Raw genomic sequence first — 20638 nt, 5'->3', positions numbered from 1 at the left:
AAAACTCATTTCAAATCAAAACATTAAAAAATAAATATATAAACAGCAACGTACACAAGCAAGAAATGTTATTAATGTTATTAACAAAATAAAGATTTGATCAAAAACTTTTAAAGGTAGCCTAATTGTCAATTTATTAACACGCAGAAACACTTTGGCCAAGCTCCAATTTCATAGCCCAAATTTACAGTGCGCATGCGTCGATTCTTGGTCAATCATGTCCAACCTGCTGCATGCATGCTGCTGGAGGTAGTGAGCGGAAAGTAATCTAAGCTGTCAACTGCATGTCTGACGTGGTTAACTTTTTAGGACTTCCGGCCACATAAAGACCTTGAACTCGCCAGCAGTATAGAGTCTGTTGTTCCTGGAGGCATTTAATTTCCAGTCCGTAGCTCAAAAGTTTCGCTAGATACCCAGCTAGACATAAGCTAACGTTGCTAGCAGGCTAACGTTAGTTGTGAAATTTCCAAGATGGCGCCCTTCAGATGAACGCAGGACGTTTCAAAAGGTAAAATATAAGTACATTTCAATGTTTAAACTGAATTTTGTACGTCATAGACTGTATAGATGCAGTTTTGCTTTTGAGTTTGTTCGTTCCCTTCACTTGTCACAGTTGCCATACATGTCTATCTGACTTGGTGTTGGGCATAAATAACCAAAGATCCACGTCCGTCCAGTTTAGTGCTAACGTTTTAGGTCCAGAGTTTATGCTTGCTTCCCTGATAACTGATCTCTTTTGCAATCGCTTGCCGGGGCCTATTTGAAACAAACCAAATATTTCTTTGAAGAAAGCACCATGGAATGTACTGTTGATGACTAGCCACAGGTCAGATGATACTCATGTCAAAACTGATATGGAACACCACAAACATATCAGGCAGTTCTAAATAATCATTGCACCTGTCAACACATCAGAGCCTTCAACACGGTGGCCTTATAGTTTGCTTCGGAGGCTATATTGCATCACGTTGAAAAGACGCATAACATTGTCTTTGATAATGTGTTCGTTCCAGAAGGCAGTAAATCATGACGTGACCCTGTGAAATTCTTGTGTTGCTCACATGCGTGCCTCTCCTGTCGCAGAGGTCGTAGCCTCAGCCTGTCCGTGACGGAGAGCTAAGCCGAGTCCTCGCCTCTGTCCAACCGCCGCCACCATGGCCAAGGAGCAGACCAGTGTGTTCGACCTGCTTCCTCTTCTGGAGTCCACGGACCTCCAGCAGCTGCAGCAGACCAGACAGCTGGTGGAGGACCACCTCAGGGCAGGTACACACACACACACACACACACACACACATTTTCTCTCTCTCTCTCTCTCTCTCTCTCTCTCTCTAACACATCACTAGACATTTCACACAACACAACTTACTACTCCATCATAACATAAATACTATAATACACAAATACTATAATATACAAACCATGACACATAGGAAAGGCTTAATAAACTAAGTGCATGTTGAACAGGTACTTTAGACCGCTCCTAATATGTTATGATGAGGTAGTGAGTTGTTGTGTTGTGTGAAATGTATCGCACACACACACACACACACACACACACCCACTGTTTTCACTCACAGAAGTGAGAGGCTAATGTGTACCATTTCATATGCATTCAGCTGTTCATATTTAGTCTAGTTTAGTCACTGGCATCTGTGCTATGTTGATATTGTAATTTATCTGTGTGTGTGTGTGTGTGTGTGTGTGTGTGTGTGTGTGTGTGTGGCAGAAAAGGGCTCAGTGCTGCTGAACGGTCTGGTGGATTATTACCTGGAGTCTAGCTCATCTCAGGCTCTGCTGATTCTCACTGCAGTGGGCGAGCCACAGCACAAGGTCAGATACACACGCAGCACATCCCACAGTACAACACCACACCACAGTACAACACCACACCACAGTACAACACCACATTACAGTACACACCACATCACAGTACAACACCACACCACAGCACAACACCACACCACAGCACAACACCACATCACAGCACAACACCACAGTACAACACCACATCACAGCACAACACCACAGCACATCACATCACAGCACAACACCACATCACATCACATCACATCACAGCACAACACCACATCACAGCACAACACCACACCACAGCACAACACCACACCACAGCACAACACCACATCACAACACCACAGTACAACACCACAGTACAGCACAACACCACATCACAGTACAACACCACATCACAGCACAACACCACATCACAGCACAACACCACATCACAGCACAACACCACATCACAGCACAACAGTACACCACCACAGCACACACCACAGTACAACACCACAGTACAGTACAACACCACAGTACAGTACAACACCACAGCAGACCACCACATCACAGTAGAACACCACAGTACAGTACAACACCACAACACCACAGTACACAGCACAACACCACAGTACAGTACAACACCACAGTACAGTACAACACCACATCACAGTACAACACCACATCACAGTACAACATCACAGTACAGTACAGTACAGTACAACACCACATCACAGTACACCACAGTACAGTACAACACCACAGTACAGTACAACATCACAGTACAACACAACACCACAGTACAACACCACAGCAGACCACCACATCACACCACCACATCACAACACACCACATCTCAACGCATCACCACTTCATCATAACACATCACTGTACAGTTGGGCCTCTGTATCTTAAACCTCTTTTCCAGCAGAAGTTTGTTTTTTTCTCTGGCAAACATTTTTTTTCTCTCAAAATAAACTGAAGTCAATCAGTAACAGTCAATCACTGTTTATTACCGGTAAGTCAACACATTCAGGGTATCAGAGATTCAGGTAATCAGAGACAGTGCAGACATGCGATCACTGTGCAGGTCATTTGAGCTGGGAGAGATGGAAAACAAACAATACAGCTGCAAGTAGAAGTATCCCATTGAGAGAGTTTGTAAAGCACTGTTGTGACAGGCTTGTTCCAGAGAGACCACTTACTGGATGCACTTGCTACTGGATGCCTACCATCTTCACTGTCATCTCCTGATGATCTTGTTTAAAGCAAACATGTTGTAAGAATCTGAATTTAGACCCCCTTGTCGTCAGTGTTCAACATACTGGGTAGTGCCCGTTTAACCCAGGGTGCCCGTTTAACTCAGTTTAACCCAGTGTGCCCGTTAAACCCAGTTTAACCCAGTGTGCCCGTTTAACCCAGTGTGCCCCTTTAACCCAGTTTAACCCAGAGTGCCCGTTTAACCCAGAGTGCCCGTTTAACCCAGAGTGCCCGTTTAACCCAGTTTAACCCAGTGTGCCCTTTTAACCCAGTTTAACCCAGAGTGCCCGTTTAACCCAGGGTGCCCGTTTAACCCAGTGTGCCCCTTTAACCCAGTTTAACCCAGGGTGCCCCTTTAACCCAGTTTAACCCAGGGTGCCAGTTTAACCCAGTGTGCCCGTTTAACCCAGGATGCCCGTTTAACCCAGTTTAACCCAGTTTAACCCAGGGTGCCCGTTTAACCCAGTGTGCCGAAAACTAGGGTTGCAAAGGGGCGGAAAATTTCCAGTAAATTTCCTGAAACTTTCCGGAAACTTACCATTAGAAGTTAAGTTGGGGAATTTTGGAAATATTCCAAATTGGAAACTTTCATGGAATTAAAGGAAATTATGGGAATTTACAGGAATCAACTGGGAATTTTGGGTAATTCATACAAACTGTTTTGTATACAAACATTAACATTTTGTTTCAATAAGCAATATGATTTGTATGTGGGTATTTTCGCTTAGCTTAGCATACAAAGCTAGCTAGCATGCTAGCGGGAATCCCATTCTCTGCCAATGGTTTACTAGTGTGCTAAACTAGCAACACTGAACTGCCCAAGATACACCACACCACCCACTCAACAACAAAATCCGATTGGTTGGAACATTTTTTCCCCATGCATATAAACGCACCATAGGTTTCCTTTATGTCTAGCAGCCTATGCCTACTGCTGTGTGCATGAAATTGACTTAATTTCCCATTAATTCCTGTTTATTCCTGTTAATTCCCATATATTCCCGTTAATTACCATGGAAAGTTTCCAACTTTGAAAATTCCCGGAATTTTGCAACCCTACCGAAAACTAAACCAGACATGCATTAGCAATGTCAGAGATGGCATCAAACGTTGCATTATGAGTCAGTGTATCATCAGAATGCCTTTGAAGCCGTTATTTGAAGGTAAATTAAGTACAACCATGGTTGCTTTACACTAGCCTTCACCTCCCATGTGTTCCTGATGTGGGCCGTCGGCTGCAGCAGAGCAGCGTGTCATGGAGAGCCGTCACGGCTGTACTAGCCTCCCAGGGGCCACTGTCGTGCTGAAGCAAGTGTTGTTGTTGTTGTCAAAAGGCAGACATGCCTCCTGGCTCACCACAATTATGTAACTTTGACGGCATGATGAAAAGGCAACTGCCCAACCTTCCTCTGTGCTCTGGCTCTTTTGGTGCATATGCTTGTATGACTTTGTCCCTGAAAATGTTAAATCGATATAGTAAAAATATCCGAATCAAAGAAGGACAATGTCTAAATAGTACATGGTATTATTGCTATTGTGGTTGATGGAATTGCCTGAATCCAGTGGGTTTTGAACACTGTGTTTGAGCACAACAGCGCAACATCAGATCTTAAACACCCGCCAGTCTAGTGAAGCAGACTGAAATGAACAGCCATTGGGGTCAGTCATACCCCAGGAGCAAGAGTGATGGAGCCCTTTTACTAACAACAGTTGTCTTGTCTCTTTGTGTGCGTGCGTGTGCTTGGGCGTGTGTGTGTGTGTGTGCGTGCTTGTGTGTTTTCTGTGTGTGTGTGTGTGTTTTCTGTGTTCTCAGCCGCTCCTGGAGAAGCTGAATGACTGCCTGGGCCGTCAGACGTGCCGGCTGGCCTCCCTCACCCTGCTGGCCCACGTCATCCGGCGGCAGCCGCCCTGGATCCACACCATCCCCCGCTTCCCCCTCTTCCCCGCCCTGCTCAAGTGCCTCAAGGTGCCCACCCACCCGCGCACAGTTCTCTTGTTCCCTCCCTCCCTCCCTCACTCTCTCGTTCTTTCTCTCCCTCCCTCACTCTCTCGTTCCCTCACTCCATTCCTTGCTCACTCTGCTCCAGGATGTGCTCCTGTGCGTCTTTCTCCACACAGGGTTGGTTGTGGGGGGGGGGTCTCTCTTCCCTCTCTTCTCTCTTCTCTCTACTCTTCCTCTTTTTACTATTTCCTCCACACACACAGGGGCTGGTGGTGGTGGGGGGGGGGGTCTCTTCTCTCTCTTCCTCTTCTCTCTCTTCCTGTCTTCCTTCCTCTCTTCCTTCCACACAGGGCTGGTTTGGGTGGGGGGTCTCTCTTCTCTTTTCTCTCTCTTCCCCTCTCTTCCCTCTCTTCTCTCTCTTCTCTCTCTTCTCTCTCTTCCTCTCTTCTCTATCTTCTCTCTCTTCCTCTCTTCTCTCTTCCCTCTCTTCTCTCCCCCTTCTTCCTCTCTTATACACAGGGCTGGTTGTGCTCTTCTCTCTCTTCTCTCTCTTCTTCTCTTCTCTCCTCTTCCCTCTCTCCCTCTCTTCTCTCTCCCCTCTCTTCCCTCTTCCCTCTCTTCCCTCTTCCCTCTCCCTCTCTCTCTCTCTTCTCTTCCTCCACACAGGGCTGGTTGTGGTGGCGGGCGGGGAGGGAGGGGGGGGGGGGGTGTAAGGGTCATCTCGATGTAGCTGGGCTGTCGAGTTGAGGAATGTCTTTTCTTCAGACACAGCAGTGCCCCTCTCCCCTGTACTGATTATGCTGGTGTGGTGATGTGCCGGTGGTGGTTGCACATCCCTGCTCTGGGAGGAGATGTATTTCTCGGGGGCAAATCTGTACCCCTAGTAGGGCCCGTTACAATATCGCCGACGCTGTGCTGGGCTGCCCTGTGGGTCACACTGACTGAGATTTTCTTGGAGTGTGTGTGTGTGTGTGTGTGTGTGTATATGTGTCAGACTGATTGTATTGAAAGTGTGTGTGCATAACTGTGATCTGCCAGAGAGTAGTTGTTGTGGTGTGTATTTGTGGATGTGTATTTAGGTCAGCATGTAATGTGTATCAAGTAACTGTGGTGAGATAATGTTTCTAAATGCATTTGCTACAAATGTGCTGGGTGCTTGATAGGATATATAATGCAATGTCAAATTTGTTGAGTGTGTGTGTAATATAACTCTTGTCTGTCTGTCTGTTTGTGTGTGTGTGTATCTAATGTAATTGTGTGTGAGTGTGTATCTAATGTAACTGTGTGTGTGAGTGTGTATCTAATGTAACTGTGTGAGTGTGTATCTAATGTAACTGTGTGTGTGTGTATCTAATGTAATTGTGTGTGAGTGTGTATCTAACGTAACTGTGTGTGAGTGTATCTGATGTAACTGTGTGTGTGTGTGAATGTATCTAATGTAACTGTGTGTGAGTGTATCTAATGTAAGTGTGTGTTTCAGACGGATTCGGACACGGTGGTGCTGATAACGGGAGTTCTGGTGGTGACCACGCTACTTCCCATGATCCCACAGCCCAGTCGCCACCTCCTGGACGAGCTGTTTGACGTCTTCGGACGCCTGGCGCGGTGGACTCACAGGAGTTCAGGTACTGGTCCAGACAAGACCCGGATTGCACCGAACCCTCGGCTGATCTGGGTCAACACCATTACACTCAGTGAAGAAGCTGCTACCTTCAGTGCTACTGCCAGTAAAGCTCCCAATGCCACAGATGTATAGGAAGTGAATCTCATGTTCTCTACCACCGGCTGTAAACAGCATAGACACCATGGCATCATGCACTTATGTTCTGAAGAAATTAAGACAAATTTGGTCAGCCATGAAGGCAAAATTGGAAGCATAGACTTCACAGTAAGTGCTTCTTGAAGCCAAAGCATACAGAGTAAACAGTATTGACCTGGTCTTCCCAGAATTGGCATATTTGGTTGAATTCGCCGCTGTCTTTTAGTCACTTCCGGTCGCTTCACTTTTATTGTATTTTATAGTCAAAGACCGATGATTTAAGATCCCACCTGCCCTTCTGACGTGAGTCAGAATTAGTCATAGATTTGCATCATGACGGCAGGGCAAGTCTGGTCTACTGCCAGACCCACCCAGGCCGCACAGAAGAAATTCAGTCATTGTCCTGAATTAAACTGCACCATTAAGGTCAAGTCAGCTGGAAGAAAAAAGGAGGGAGCACTTTGTGATTCATTTAATTTAATAGATGCTTTTCTCCACGGTAGTGTTGCACGGTGCACCGATACTACAAAAGTGTCGCAATGATTCTGTCACATTGAGAGGATGGTGTTTGTTTGTGCAGGGAGCAGTCCTAGTGTTCTGTCTACGAGTATGAGAAGGTGGTGTTTCTGTCACATTGAGAGGATGGTGTTTCTATGACATTGAGAGGATGGTGATTGTTTGTGCAGGGAGCAGTCCTAGTGTTCTGTATGAGAGGATGGTGTATGAGAGGATGGTGTATGAGAGGATGGTGTTTGAGAGGATGGTGTTTGAGAGGATGGTGTTTGAGAGGATGGTGTTTGAGAGGATGGTGTTTGTTTGTGCAGGGAGCAGTCCTAGTGTTCTGTATGAGAGGATGGTGTTTGAGAGGATGGTGTTTGAGAGGATGGTGTTTGAGAGGATGGTGTTTGAGAGGATGGTGTTTGAGAGGATGGTGTTTGAGAGGATGGTGTTTGTTTGTGCAGGGAGCAGTCCTAGTGTTCTGTATGAGAGGATGGTGTATGAGAGGATGGTGTATGAGAGGATGGTGTATGAGAGGATGGTGTTTGAGAGGATGGTGTATGGGAGGATGGTGTTTGAGAGGATGGTGTTTGAGAGGATGGTGTTTGTTTGTGGAGGAGCAGTCCTAGTGTTCTGTATGAGAGGATGGTGTATGAGAGGATGGTGTATGGTGGATGGTGAGAGGATGGTGTTTGATGAGATGGTGTTTGGTGGTGTTTGAGAGGATGGTGTTTGTTTGTGCAGGGAGCAGTCCTAGTGTTCTGTATGAGAGGATGGTGTTTGAGAGGATGGTGTTTGTTTGTGCAGGGAGCAGTCCTAGTGTTCTGTATGAGAGGATGGTGTTTGAGAGGATGGTGTTTGAGAGGATGGTGTTTGAGAGGATGGTGTTTGTTTGTGCAGGGAGCAGTCCTAGTGTTCTGTATGAGAGGATGGTGTATGAGAGGATGGTGTATGAGAGGATGGTGTATGAGAGGATGGTGTTTGAGAGGATGGTGTTTGAGAGGATGGTGTTTGAGAGGATGGTGTTTGAGAGGATGGTGTTTGTTTGTGCAGGGAGCAGTCCTAGTGTTCTGTATGAGAGGATGGTGTATGAGAGGATGGTGTATGAGAGGATGGTGTTTGTTTGTGCAGGGAGCAGTCCTAGTGTTCTGTATGAGAGGATGGTGTTTGTTTGTGCAGGGAGCAGTCCTAGTGTTCTGTATGAGAGGATGGTGTTTGTTTGTGCAGGGAGCAGTCCTAGTGTTCTGTATGAGAGGATGGTGTTTGAGAGGATGGTGTTTGAGAGGATGCAGTTTGTTTGTGTAGGAGAGGAGTCCTTGTTTGTGAGAGGATCCTAGTGTATGAGAGAGGGATGGTGTTTGTTTGTGCAGGGAGCAGTCCTAGTGTTCTGTATGAGAGGATGGTGTTTGAGAGGATGGTGTTTGTTTGTGCAGGGAGCAGTCCTAGTGTTCTGTATGAGAGGATGGTGTTTGTTTGTGCAGGGAGCAGTCCTAGTGTTCTGTATGAGAGGATGGTGTTTGTTTGTGCAGGGAGCAGTCCTAGTGTTCTGTATGAGAGGATGGTGTTTGTTTGTGCAGGGAGCAGTCCTAGTGTTCTGTATGAGAGGGTGGTGTTTGTTTGTGCAGGGAGCAGTCCTAGTGTTCTGTATGAGAGGATGGTGTTTGTTTGTGCAGGGAGCAGTCCTAGTGTTCTGTATGAGAGGATGGTGTATGAGAGGATGGTGTTTGTTTGTGCAGGGAGCAGTCCTAGTGTTCTGTATGAGAGGATGGTGTTTGAGAGGATGGTGTTTGAGAGGATGGTGTTTGTTTGTGCAGGGAGCAGTCCTAGTGTTCTGTCCATTCACCTGCACGCCGGCATCTACTCCCTCTTCCACCGTCTGTATGGCATGTACCCCTGCAACTTCGTCTCCTACCTGCGCGTCCACTACAGCATGAAGGAGAACGTGGACACCTTTGAGGAGGTCGTCAAGGTGAGACTGCCTCTCGGCCAACATGGATAGTGGAGCCTTTTGGTTTTCTGCAGAGTTGCTGTTTTCTAAGACTGTGTATTTGGTATTGTTTTGTTTTGGACCTCTTGGAACCAAATCTGCTGGAAAAATCTAGTAAAGACATCCTGTTGTGTTCATATATTCATATATATATAGCGGGGAAAATAAGTATTGGACACGTCAACATTTCTTTCAGTAAGTATACTTCCAATGAGGCTATTTGCATGAAATTTTCACCAGGCATTAGTATTAACTCAGATAATCCACTCATAAAAAAATCCAAACATTAATGTCCATAGGTAGAGTTATGTGTAATAAAGTGGAATGACAGGAAAAAAGTATTGAACACGCCTGCTGAAATTTCTTAAATATTTTGTGGAAAAGCCTTTATTCGTAATGACAGCTTCAAGGCATTTCCTGTATGACGAAACTAATCAGTCACAGTATTCTGGAGTTTGGCCCATTCTTTTAAACAGATAGTCCTTTAATATTGAATATTTCAGGGGTCCCTCTTGTGAATCCTGATCTTTAGTTAACTTCCAAAACTGTTCAATTGAATTGAAGTCAGGGCCTTGGGTCCGTGTATCATTCGTTCATTTGATATTCAATTGAGAATACAAAATGAAAAAACGAAAAAAGGACTTGTTTTTTCATTATTTGTTTATAAATGTGATACAAACCAACAAATAATGCTTTGTTTTTCAGACTTTTGATTTCATGATCAGATCAAAAGTAGAACGTTTAAAATACGCCCTCAGGCCCAAAACTGATTGATTTCCGATTTCTGTGACCCGGAAATTATTTATTGACTTCTATTGCCAGCTGCTGCTTCTGTTTTGCAGTGTTAAATCGGACTAGGCCTACCAGACAATAGATTGACCATATTGTAGGCCTACAACTGCAAAGCCTTATCATATGCATTTTACATTCATGAAATGAAAAGTAGAACTTATTGAACAAAAATGGCAAATTACGCAGTCGGCTAAACATTTTAAACTTGCGCAAAACGGCATGAACCCAGCAACAGTGCGTCGCATAACTTAAAACACAAACTGAAGCAACAGCTTGGACAATCCTACTGCAAAGCCTTTCCTTCCATAGGCATGCAACGTGTATGACATAAAAAGTGGAATATGAACGCATTTCACACCTGACAATTAAACGGAACTGCCGCCTGTTCGCGATTTGACTGTTTATTGAGCTCTCAGAGCAGTGTTAATTGCGCATCTTTTTCAGATGGTGAACGTAGGCCTATAGTTGGACGGGCAGGACTGACAAGTAGACGGGCCTAGGCCCGCCTATGGCTCGATTTGAATTATTTGCTCTGTTTGTGAATGAAGTTGTAGCCCCTCTTTCCTTTGATCAATGTGCTTGTTGAACGATGTGTCCCCAGTTTCCCTGTCATAGCTACTGTCTTTGGTGTAATCTCACCAGAAGGCTACTGCAGCTGGCTGCCTTCCAATGACGTTAGCGACAAATGATGATTTGAGCTGATAGATCTAACATCTAGGCCTACGTTCCCCAACATGGGCTGATACTACATAGCCTAGGCCAGTCATTACTTCTATAATGCTTTGGGCGAACGCGATGTTCATAAACGAAACAGGCATGAGAAGGGAGATGATTTTCTGTCGATTCAACTAAACCAAGTTTGCCATCGTTGCGCAAGTCGCCCAATTTCTCGCTATAGTTGTTAGACAATATTTTCTGTCACTATGGGATGGCCAAAATTAAATCTAGCAACAAAGTCACTGAATTGGCAACACTGAGCACTGACAGGTCTAGACCAAGAAAGTGACTTGGATAGACTTCCAGGTCACAGAAATCGGAAAAAATAAATATCAAAATCAGTTTTGGGCCTGAGGCCGTTTTTTAAACGTTCTACTTTTGATCTGATCATGAAATCAAAAGTCTGAAAAACAAAGCATTATTTGTTGGTTTGTATCACATTCATAAACAAATAATGAAAAAACAAGTCCTTTTTTCGTTTTTTTATTTTGGATTCTCAATTGAATATCAAATGAACGAATGATACACGGACCGCCTTGATTTCCTTTCTCTGAAACCAATTGAGAGCTTCCTTTACTGAATGGTTTGGATCATTGTCCTGCTGGAAGGTCTAGCCATGTCTCATCCTCATCATCCTGGTGGAAGTAAAGATTCTCCTGGAACAAAATGACTCCATTCATCATTCCTTCAACTGTATGAAGTCTGCTAGTACCATGAGATGCAAAACAGCCCACACCATGATGCCACCACCTTCAAATCTCACTGTTGGTATGGTATTTTTAGGGTGATGCACAGTGTCATTTCTCCTCCAAATATGGTGTGTAGTATGACATCTGAAAAGTTCAATTTTGCCTGACCAGAATACATTCTCTCAGTATTTCATAGGATTGTTCAAATGTCGTGTAGCAAACTTTCAAGACATGTTTTTCTTCAGCAATAGAGTCATGCGGGATGAGCGTGCATAGAGGCCATGGCGGTGGAGTGCATTACCTATGATTTTCTCTGTAACAATTGTACCTGCTGCCTCCAAATCTTTCTGGAGCTTTCTCCGAGTGGTCCTTGGCTCCTCTGACTCCTTCTGACTTCCTGGTCAGAAATCTTGCAAGGAGATCCTGTGCATGGCCAGTTGATGATTCAGTGATGTTTCTTCCACTTACAGATAATGGCTCCAATACTGCTTGCTGGATGATTCTGAAGTTTTGAAGTGCATCTGTAACCAGTTCCATTGATATGTTTTGCAACAATAAGGTTGCAAAGGTCTTGGGAGAGCTCTTTGCCTTTACCCATCATGAAATGTTTCTTGTGTGACACCTTGGTAATAAAAAACCCACCAGTATGTACTAACCCATCTTATATCAATTTGCACAGACAGGAGGGACAATTTCTCTAACTACTTATAGATTCCAGTTTGTTCCTTGTCATTCCTCGCCTTTGTGTACTGCTTCTTAGTGTGTTCAATACCTTTTCCCTGTGCCATTCCACTTTTTTACTCATAACACTACTTTTAGACATTAATGTTTGGATTTTTATATATGTGTGGATTACCTAAGTTAATACTAATGTCCGGTGAAAATTTCATGCGAATAGCCTCACTGGAAGTATACTTACTGAAAAAAATGTTTACGTTCTGTAAACATAATGTAAATGTTTACGTTCAGTACTTATTTTCCCCGCTGTATATAGATCTCAGTCACTGTGGTACACATTATCTAGCCATTGCTTTGCATTCACACGTTTTGGCTGATAGTAAAAGTCCATCTCTGTGTTTTTCAAGCCCATGTTGGAACATGTGCGGATTCATCCGGAGTTGGTCACTGGAACCAAAGATACTGAGCTGGACCCCACCAGGTGAGTCACACCTGTGAACGCCTCTCATCAGGTATGGAAGAAAGGTTAAGGAATGGAAAGAGGAGGGCTAACCTGTCCGGTGGTCTGCCTTCTAGATGGCGGAGTTTTGAGACCCATGACATAGTGGTGGAATGTGCCAAGGTGTCCCTGGACCCCAAGGAGGCGTCGTGGGAAGAGGGCTTCTCCAACATGCCCGATGTCTTACCAGTCCACCTGAGCTCCCGAGCCCTTGAAGGGCCTTCCCTGGACCACAGTGCCTACGGTGAGTGACCCCCTCTCCCACCCTGCCCGCACGGCTATGTCAGGATTCAGTTAGTTTTGTTCTGTGAGTGGTCGATATGTGGAATTATTTAGGTAATCATTTAGGCTTTTCGTGTCATTTTGGAGCTATGGTATGATACGATAGTACTTGGTTAGTTTACACTGAAATTAGTTTTGCATCCCTGCGCAGCCAGTTCAAGAGAAAAACATTCAGATGCAGAACATACAGATCCACATACACACATAGTCCAACACATGTACCATGAAGCATTGTAGTTTATACCATGGTCTAGGTTGAAAAGGGTGTCGTTTAAAAAAGTGATCTACTACACCTATGAAGTAGATCTGGTAAAGTTTAATCGCCGTTCCATATCAATGCTTATGAATGGTAACTATAACAACGATAGTAGGACAACGGTTGAGCCTGGAGGCAGGCTTCGCAACAATAAAATCAACTGTAAACAGCTGAAAAAACTAACGATTTTAGCTCTAAAACTCATTTAGTATTAATAATTGATTTCATATCTATTTATTTCGTGACCATGGTATAAACGGGATAATGCCCTTCGATGCGTCTATTATCAGAAATAAATGGACTTCGCGGACTTCGAGTCGGACGGTTCACTCCTCCGTGTCGTCCATTTATTTTTGATAATGGACACCTCGTCGGGCATTATCCCTTACGTGACCTGTGCATCCTGACGTGTCATATCGTAAGGATGGGGGCGACGGCTCCTCACCTGTCCGCTTGTGTCTGCCTCTTCTCAGGTAGCCCCTGCGTACCTGTGCGGCCTCCAGGTGTGACCCCCCCCAGGCTGGGCCCCGCTCCCTCCTACACCAGCACCCCCCTCACTGCCATCCAGCAGGTGAGACGCCAGCCGACACCAGCACCAACCGCTGCTATGGCACAGTAACAGCAAACAGCAAAGCAACACCAACTGCTATAGTATGCGGTAGGCAAAGCCAGACAAACCACTGCAAAGCCAGACACCAACCACTGCTATGGTGCTATGGTACGGTAACGGCAAGGCAAAGCCAGACACCAACCGCTGCTATGGTACGGTAACGGCAAGGCAAAGCCAGACACCAACCACTGCTATGGTACGGTAACGGCAAGGCAAAGCCAGACACCAACAAAGCCAGACACCAACCGCTATGGTAATGGTAACGGCAAAGCCAGACACCAACCAAAGCAAACCGCTGCTATAGTAACAAAGCCAGACACCAACCACTGCTATGGTACGGGTTGGCGGCACGGCAAGGCAAAGCCAGACACCAACCAGACACCAACCGGCTGCCATGGCGCCAAGGCAGTAACAACCGCTGGTAAGGCAAAGCCAGACACCAACCACTGCTACACCAACCAGACACCAACCACTGCATGGTAACGCTGCTATAGTATCGGTAATGGTAATGGAAAGGCAAAGCCAGACAAATGTATGAAATAAGTTAGAAATGCAACAGGTAAAGAGAAGATACAAATATAACTTAACGTAAGTACTTTTAAATGCTAAAGATGCAAAAGAATTCAAATGTTCTTTATGAAGTGCTGTAGGAATAGTGTGCGAGGTTACTGTTCAGTCACTGGCACCTGAAAGGGATCCTCATGCCTTGTGTATATTTAGTCACCTTATGCACAGACATTCTAGGTCTTCAGTAAGACATAAATGGATTAGAATATGAATCCTGTAGAATAAAGTTCATGTTGAGATTTTTCGAGGCCTGCACAGATGGCCTTTATGAAAACCACCATGATTCAGTCTGCCGTGATTTATATGCTGTATTTATAGATCCATTAGAAAGAGAAGCCAGTTAGTGCACTTCTGCTAGCAGCTGCATTGCAGATCGGTGGGGATATTGCCATGCTGATATTGCCATGCTGATATTGCCATGCTGATATTGCCATGCTGATATTGCCATGCTGATATTGCCATGCTGTCAATGAGTCTGTGGAATGTGTTTGTCAGAGTTCTGCTGTTGCCATGGGAACTCAGGACTCAGGCTGGAGCCCTGCCTTGCACTGTGGGATGACCACGCCCCCCAGGGGAGCGTCCCCCACCAATCACGTGCCCCAGAGCACCTCCAACCTCTCAGGAAGAGTGTCAAGCACATCAGGTCAGCAAATGCCAGTCCAACACACACACACACACACACACACACACACACACCATATACACCTGGGGAGTACACTAACATGCAACTCCACAGAGCGCACACACACTGTTGTCCCTGTGGCCTAGATCTGTGGTGTTGTGTGTAATGAGGATGGTCACTCTGCTCTGCGTGTGTGTGTCTGCAGTGGACGGAAAGCTGACCCCGCTCACTACCCCCGTGACTGGCCCTCTCTCTCCTCACCCTCCTCAGCCACATGAAGCTGAGCTCAGAAACCAGCCTGCCAGCATGGCTCAATGTCCACAGGTACACTATGCCTACACACACGCACACACACCACACACACACGCTCACACACCACACACACACACCACACACACACACGCCACACCCCACCACACACACACACACACACACACACACACCACCACACACCACACACACACACACACACACACCACACACACACACACACACACACACACACACACACACCACACACACCACACACCACACCACACACACACACACACACACACACCACACCACACACCACACACACACACACACACACACACACACACACACACACGTACGTGTAAATCTGCTCTGCATACATCTTCATTTCTCTTGGGTCTTGCTGTGTGTGTTGTGTTGTGTTGTGTTATTGTTGTTTCATAAACATATAGAATTGTCAGAATATTAATCAATACAATTAGTATTTTAATTTTCTCAAACAAGGCAGTAAATAGTATAGAGGATGTTTGTTTGTTTGTTTGTTTTTGTTTGTTTATGATTAATTACACCACTTCTTTGCTCTTTTTGGCAGGATGATGCAGTGATTGACAGCTGTCAATCATCTGTCTTGCAAAATAATATGCGAGAACCCAGTGCCTCAGAGAATTTGACCTGCTCGAGTGAGTGTGTGTGAGAGAGAGAGAGAGAGAGAGAAAGCATGACTGTTTAAGAAGTAATACTGCAGAATCAGTCTTTTTTTTATCAGGAAACCAACCGTTTGGCCTCTTCTCTCCTAATGTTCTCTGCTGTCCTCCTGGCCTGTAGGTGGTGCTGGTGAGCAGGAGAAGTCCCTCACTCTGCCTGAGGTGTGTGCCTTTGTTAGGGATCAGGAGGAGGAGGAGGGTCCGAGAGAGGAAGGTGAGTTAGGAACGTGTTCCTACATTCACACAAAGATGAGCACGGACAGAAATAGAACATGGCAGCAGACCAACACACACACCTGATATAAACACATAGTGTAGACCAACACACACACCTGATATAAACACATAGTGTAGACCTACACACACACACACCTGATATAAACACATAGTGTGCACACCAGATATAAACACATAGTGTAGACTAACACACACACACACCAGATATAAACACATAGTGTAGACCAACACACACACACACACCAAATATAAACATATAGTGTAGACCAACACACACACACAACTGATATAAACACATAGTGTAGACCAACACACACACCTGATATAAACACATAGTGTAAACCTCCATACAGGTATATATCGCACAAGCTGAATGGTCACACATACATGCACACACACACACACACACACACACACACACACACACACACACACACACACGCTCCAGTCTTGTCCCTGCCTTATTTCTCAGTTGTGCTTGTGCTAACTGCGTCCCTCTGCTTTGCCCAGACGCTATGACTGAGGAGTTGCTGAGCCTTACGGACAGTGATGCCAGCAGCACCTTACACAGACGGGACACCATGTTCTCCCACAAACGGCCATCCAAGGCTCGGGTCAAACCCAACTCCACCGAGCCCGTGTGCGTCGGCGCCGACACCCCAAACTCGCTGTTCACGCCAGAGCGACCCGACTCTGGTGCGGCTTACGAAGGCCAGCGTCCCCCGTGGTCCACCTGGCCCTGCTTCACCCCTTCAGAGAGCTCCTGGTGCGACGAGGCTACCCAGCATGCACCTCTGCCGTACGAGCCCCTGTTTGACCTGGCGCTGCCCAAAGCGGCCGAGCTGTTCGTGGAGCGGCGGACGGGGGAGGCCCGGAGGCGGGGGGGCGTGGCCGACAACAGCGCAGGAGACGAGCAGGCGATGGGGTCCGCAGTGGCCAACTCTCCGCTGGAGATGCTGGACCTGCTCATCCAGCAGGGAAGCGCCAACCACGACCGCAAGCTCAGGAGGTGAGGACAGGGGAGGACAGGGGAGGAGGAGGAGTGGAGGAGGGGATGAGTGGATGAGTGGAGAAGTAGGGGAGGAGGGGAGGAGTGGGGGAGGAGGGGAGGAGTGGATGAGTGGAGGAGGAGGGGAGGAGTGGATGAGTGGAGGAGGAGGGGATGTAGACGTTGTAGGCGTTTGTCTTTAGGGCTCTTATTATGCCTGATGGGACAAGAGCTGAGTTAGAGCTGTTTCATGTTTAATGATGTCGTCAACTTAGGAAGTCATTCCTTAAACCGTGTGTGTGTGTGTGTGTGTGTGACAGCAGACTGATGGAATCAGAGGTGTGTGAAAGTTAATGATGCGGAATGAGCAGCTCTCTTGTGTCATTATCTTAACTGTTAAACAAGTCTGCCCTCTCTCCCTCCTTCTCTGCCTTCTCTCTCTCCTTCTCTTTCTTTCTCTCTCCCTCTGTTTGTCTCTCTTTCTCTCTCTCTCTCTGTCTCTCTCTCTGTGTCGGTCTCTCTCAGATTGTCGATGCCGAGCAGGCCAGCTGAAGGTCCGGCCCCTGGGAAACAGCAGCAACATCAGCAGCAGCATCAGCAGCAGAGTGTTAAAAGCAAAGGTAGAGCATCACCTCACCATCACCTCTCCCCTGGCTGCCCTCCTCTCAGAGCACTCTGTTCTAAAGCAGCGCTCCACTTTGTTCTAAAGCAATGCTCCAGACCACTCTGTTCTAAAGCAACGCTCCAGACCACTCTGTTCTAAAGCAACGCTCTAGCTTCTTGGAGAGACCAGCTTGTTTGGCGTCCACCCTAGAGTTAGAGAAGAGGAAGCACGCCCTTCTCTTCTCTGGTCAATAAGTCTGACACAGTTATATGGGGCATTGCTGGACAGGTCACCTGTAACATGCTGACCAGGGTAGATTATTACTGCAATTTACTATTTTCAATTTGCAGACAGGGTAGAGGGGGGCCTCTCTCTCTCTCTCTGTCTTTCTCTCTCTTTCTTTCTCTCTCTCTCTCTCTCTCTCTCTCTGTCTCTCTCTCTTTCTTTCTCTCTCTCCTCCCTCCTCTCTTTCTCTCTCTCTCTCTCCCTCCCTCCCTCCCCCTCTCTCTCTCTCTCTCTCTCTCTCTCTCTGTCTCTGTCTCTGTCTCTGTCTGTGCATCCTGCTCTTCAGGGACCTAAGCCTAGGGTGTTTCCCATCACTGTCTGATGGATCTACCGAGTTTAATGAGTCACACCAGGGTGTCCAGCCAGTCCAGATTAATGAGTGTCATCGAGCACGGAGGAGGGGAGAGGAGGTGATGTGAGGAGAGGAGAAGGAGGAGAGAGGAGAGGAAGGGAGAGGAGAAGAGGAGGAGAGGAGGAGAGGAAGGGAGAGGAGAATAGGTGAGGAGAGGAGAGGGGAGGAGAGGAAGCAGTTGCCCCGAGAAAGCGAAAAGGTGATGACCATCTGGAATGCATCAGGCAGACTCGTATCCTGACCGTTGCATCAGACAGACTCGTATCCTGACCGTTGCATCAGACCGACTCGTATCCTGACCGTTGTTTTGCACAAGGGACAGGAAGTTGGCAAAAGCTGCGTCCAGCTGGGGAGGGCATAGCAGTGTCTTATACCTCAAGACATGAGGTCATTTCCTGAACCCTTTCTCATCTCTCTCCCACTCACTTCCTGTCAAATCCTCAATCCTATCTAATGCAGATTGAAAAGCCCAATTGTTAAAGTAGCACAATGCAGTGCTTTTACCATGAAATGAAGGCTTTGTATGGAGAATGAAGAGAATATGAAGAAGAATGCATTCTCTGGCATTGCCAGTGGGTGCCCGGAAGCCTTGATATTGCACCATGCAACATAGCTGATCGTGTAGGATCATGACCCATTTACTTGTTTTTCTGACAGACTGGGTATCGACTTGGCGTTGAATGTTGACGTCAAGGGGCATAAATATCAATTCTTCCATGGCGTTGCTTTAAGAAAAGCCCAATGGTGAAAATAGCATACAGCTTGTGTAGCAGTTGACCTTGCCTTAGTCTTTTGGCCTCTGCCTGCATGAGCTGTGTTTGTGATACGACTGGACCAACCTCTGTCCTCTACCCGTTTGCAGACGTGGAGGAGTTGCAGCACCTGCGCAGTCAGGTGCAGTTGCTGCACACGCAGCTGCAGTTTGAGCGCCACAAGAGGGAACAGCACGCCATCCGCAATCGACGCCTGCTGAGACGCGTCATCAACGCCACGGCGCTGCAGGAACAGAACGTCTCCATGGTAACGCCACCCTCGGCACAGCCCAACTCCCCGGGAAGCGCCCAAAACAGCCACTTTAGCAGATGGGCTAGACATGTGGTCTGCCTGCTATAGATTGCAGTGTTGTGTAGATATTTATAGAAACATGCATTAACCAGGCTGTCTGAGAACTCATCGATTGCTATGTTTTGTTTTCTGTCTTTCTTTCTTTCTTTCTTTCTTTATTTTATTTGGGGAAAAGTAACAGAAAAGCAAAAGTAGGTGTTTTTGTAGCAGTCCATTTGTAAATGGGCTATTTGATGAAATGCCAGCTCTGCCTGCCCCTGGCCGGAGCATAAGAAGCTACTGTAGCAGAGGCCTGTGTTGAGCCGCCAAGCTACGTAGAAACTAGATGCCAGGAACCCCACAGTGGTGGACAGCCTGTATCATCTGTCACCAACAAAACAAGTATCTAGACTTCTAGGTCTAGGCACACTATGCAGGTTTTTTAGCTTAATATGCAAGTTTTTTTAGCTTAATTTACCTTCATTTAACAGCTTCAGAGTCATTGGAATGGTTATATGACTTTTTTGGGGTTGAATGGTGGCCGTCTCACTTCCCCCAGAAACACCACCCTTGCAGCTTTGGGCCGGCGGGCCGGCGGCCTCAGTGTCAGGAAGTATACCGAGTGTAACGAATTGCTGTACTGCATTCAAATACACATACACGCCAGGCACCGGCTAGAAAAAGGTAGCGATGGAGTTTCTCAGACTTTCGTTATGACAGCCAGCGAAAAAAAAGCAAAAACCGAGAAAACCGTAAGGGAATTGCCAATACTGCATAGTTTACCTTTAAGAGTCTACATGTGTCCAGACCCAAGCTTCTCACTCGGGCATAAGGCCAGTTAAACTAATAGTTCATCAAGGAGTTCTGGCATACAAGGGTGCTGCAACATTACAAGGGCACCAACTGCGCATGGACAGACCACAAGCAGAATAGAACAGCGCGTGCGTGCGTGCGTGCGTGCGTGTGTGTGTGTAAGGCAGGCTGCTTATTTCCTAAGCCTGTAGCTTTAATCACTTCCCACAGCCTGACTATGAGCCTCTCTCTCTCTCCCTGTCTGTCTCCATGTTGCGCCTCCCTGTCTGTCTCTCCATGTTGCACCTCCCTGTCTGTCTCGCCATGTTGCGCCTCCCTGTCTGTCTCCATGTTGCACCTCCCTGTCTGTCTCCATGTTGCGCCTCCCTGCAGAAGGAGCAGCTGCAGCTGCAGGATGTGGAGCTGCA

General features: G+C 46.5%; 1 protein-coding gene across 1 annotated transcript in view; it reads left to right on the top strand.

Annotated features, from left to right (window-relative positions):
* Window positions 1-195: 195 nt before the first annotated feature.
* tsc1a (TSC complex subunit 1a) overlaps window positions 196-20638 on the top strand; it is a 29962-nt gene continuing 9519 nt past the window's right edge. Inside the window, exons 1-17 of the mRNA XM_048242852.1 lie at window positions 196-508; window positions 1084-1263; window positions 1727-1830; window positions 4865-5017; window positions 6474-6618; window positions 9065-9219; window positions 12521-12594; window positions 12690-12856; window positions 13624-13721; window positions 14823-14970; window positions 15155-15273; window positions 15797-15884; window positions 16030-16122; window positions 16656-17154; window positions 17659-17753; window positions 19237-19394; window positions 20604-20638. The exon at window positions 20604-20638 is cut by the window's right edge and continues 148 nt beyond it. Of these exons, the coding sequence (XP_048098809.1) occupies window positions 1155-1263; window positions 1727-1830; window positions 4865-5017; window positions 6474-6618; window positions 9065-9219; window positions 12521-12594; window positions 12690-12856; window positions 13624-13721; window positions 14823-14970; window positions 15155-15273; window positions 15797-15884; window positions 16030-16122; window positions 16656-17154; window positions 17659-17753; window positions 19237-19394; window positions 20604-20638 (2240 nt within the window). The 5' untranslated portion in view covers window positions 196-508; window positions 1084-1154. The remainder of the gene's footprint in view (window positions 509-1083; window positions 1264-1726; window positions 1831-4864; window positions 5018-6473; window positions 6619-9064; window positions 9220-12520; window positions 12595-12689; window positions 12857-13623; window positions 13722-14822; window positions 14971-15154; window positions 15274-15796; window positions 15885-16029; window positions 16123-16655; window positions 17155-17658; window positions 17754-19236; window positions 19395-20603) is intronic.

Source organism: Alosa alosa, chromosome 5, assembly GCF_017589495.1.
Source record: "Alosa alosa isolate M-15738 ecotype Scorff River chromosome 5, AALO_Geno_1.1, whole genome shotgun sequence".
NCBI lineage: Eukaryota > Metazoa > Chordata > Actinopteri > Clupeiformes > Clupeidae > Alosa > Alosa alosa.
This window is presented reverse-complemented; position numbering and strand designations above follow the sequence as displayed.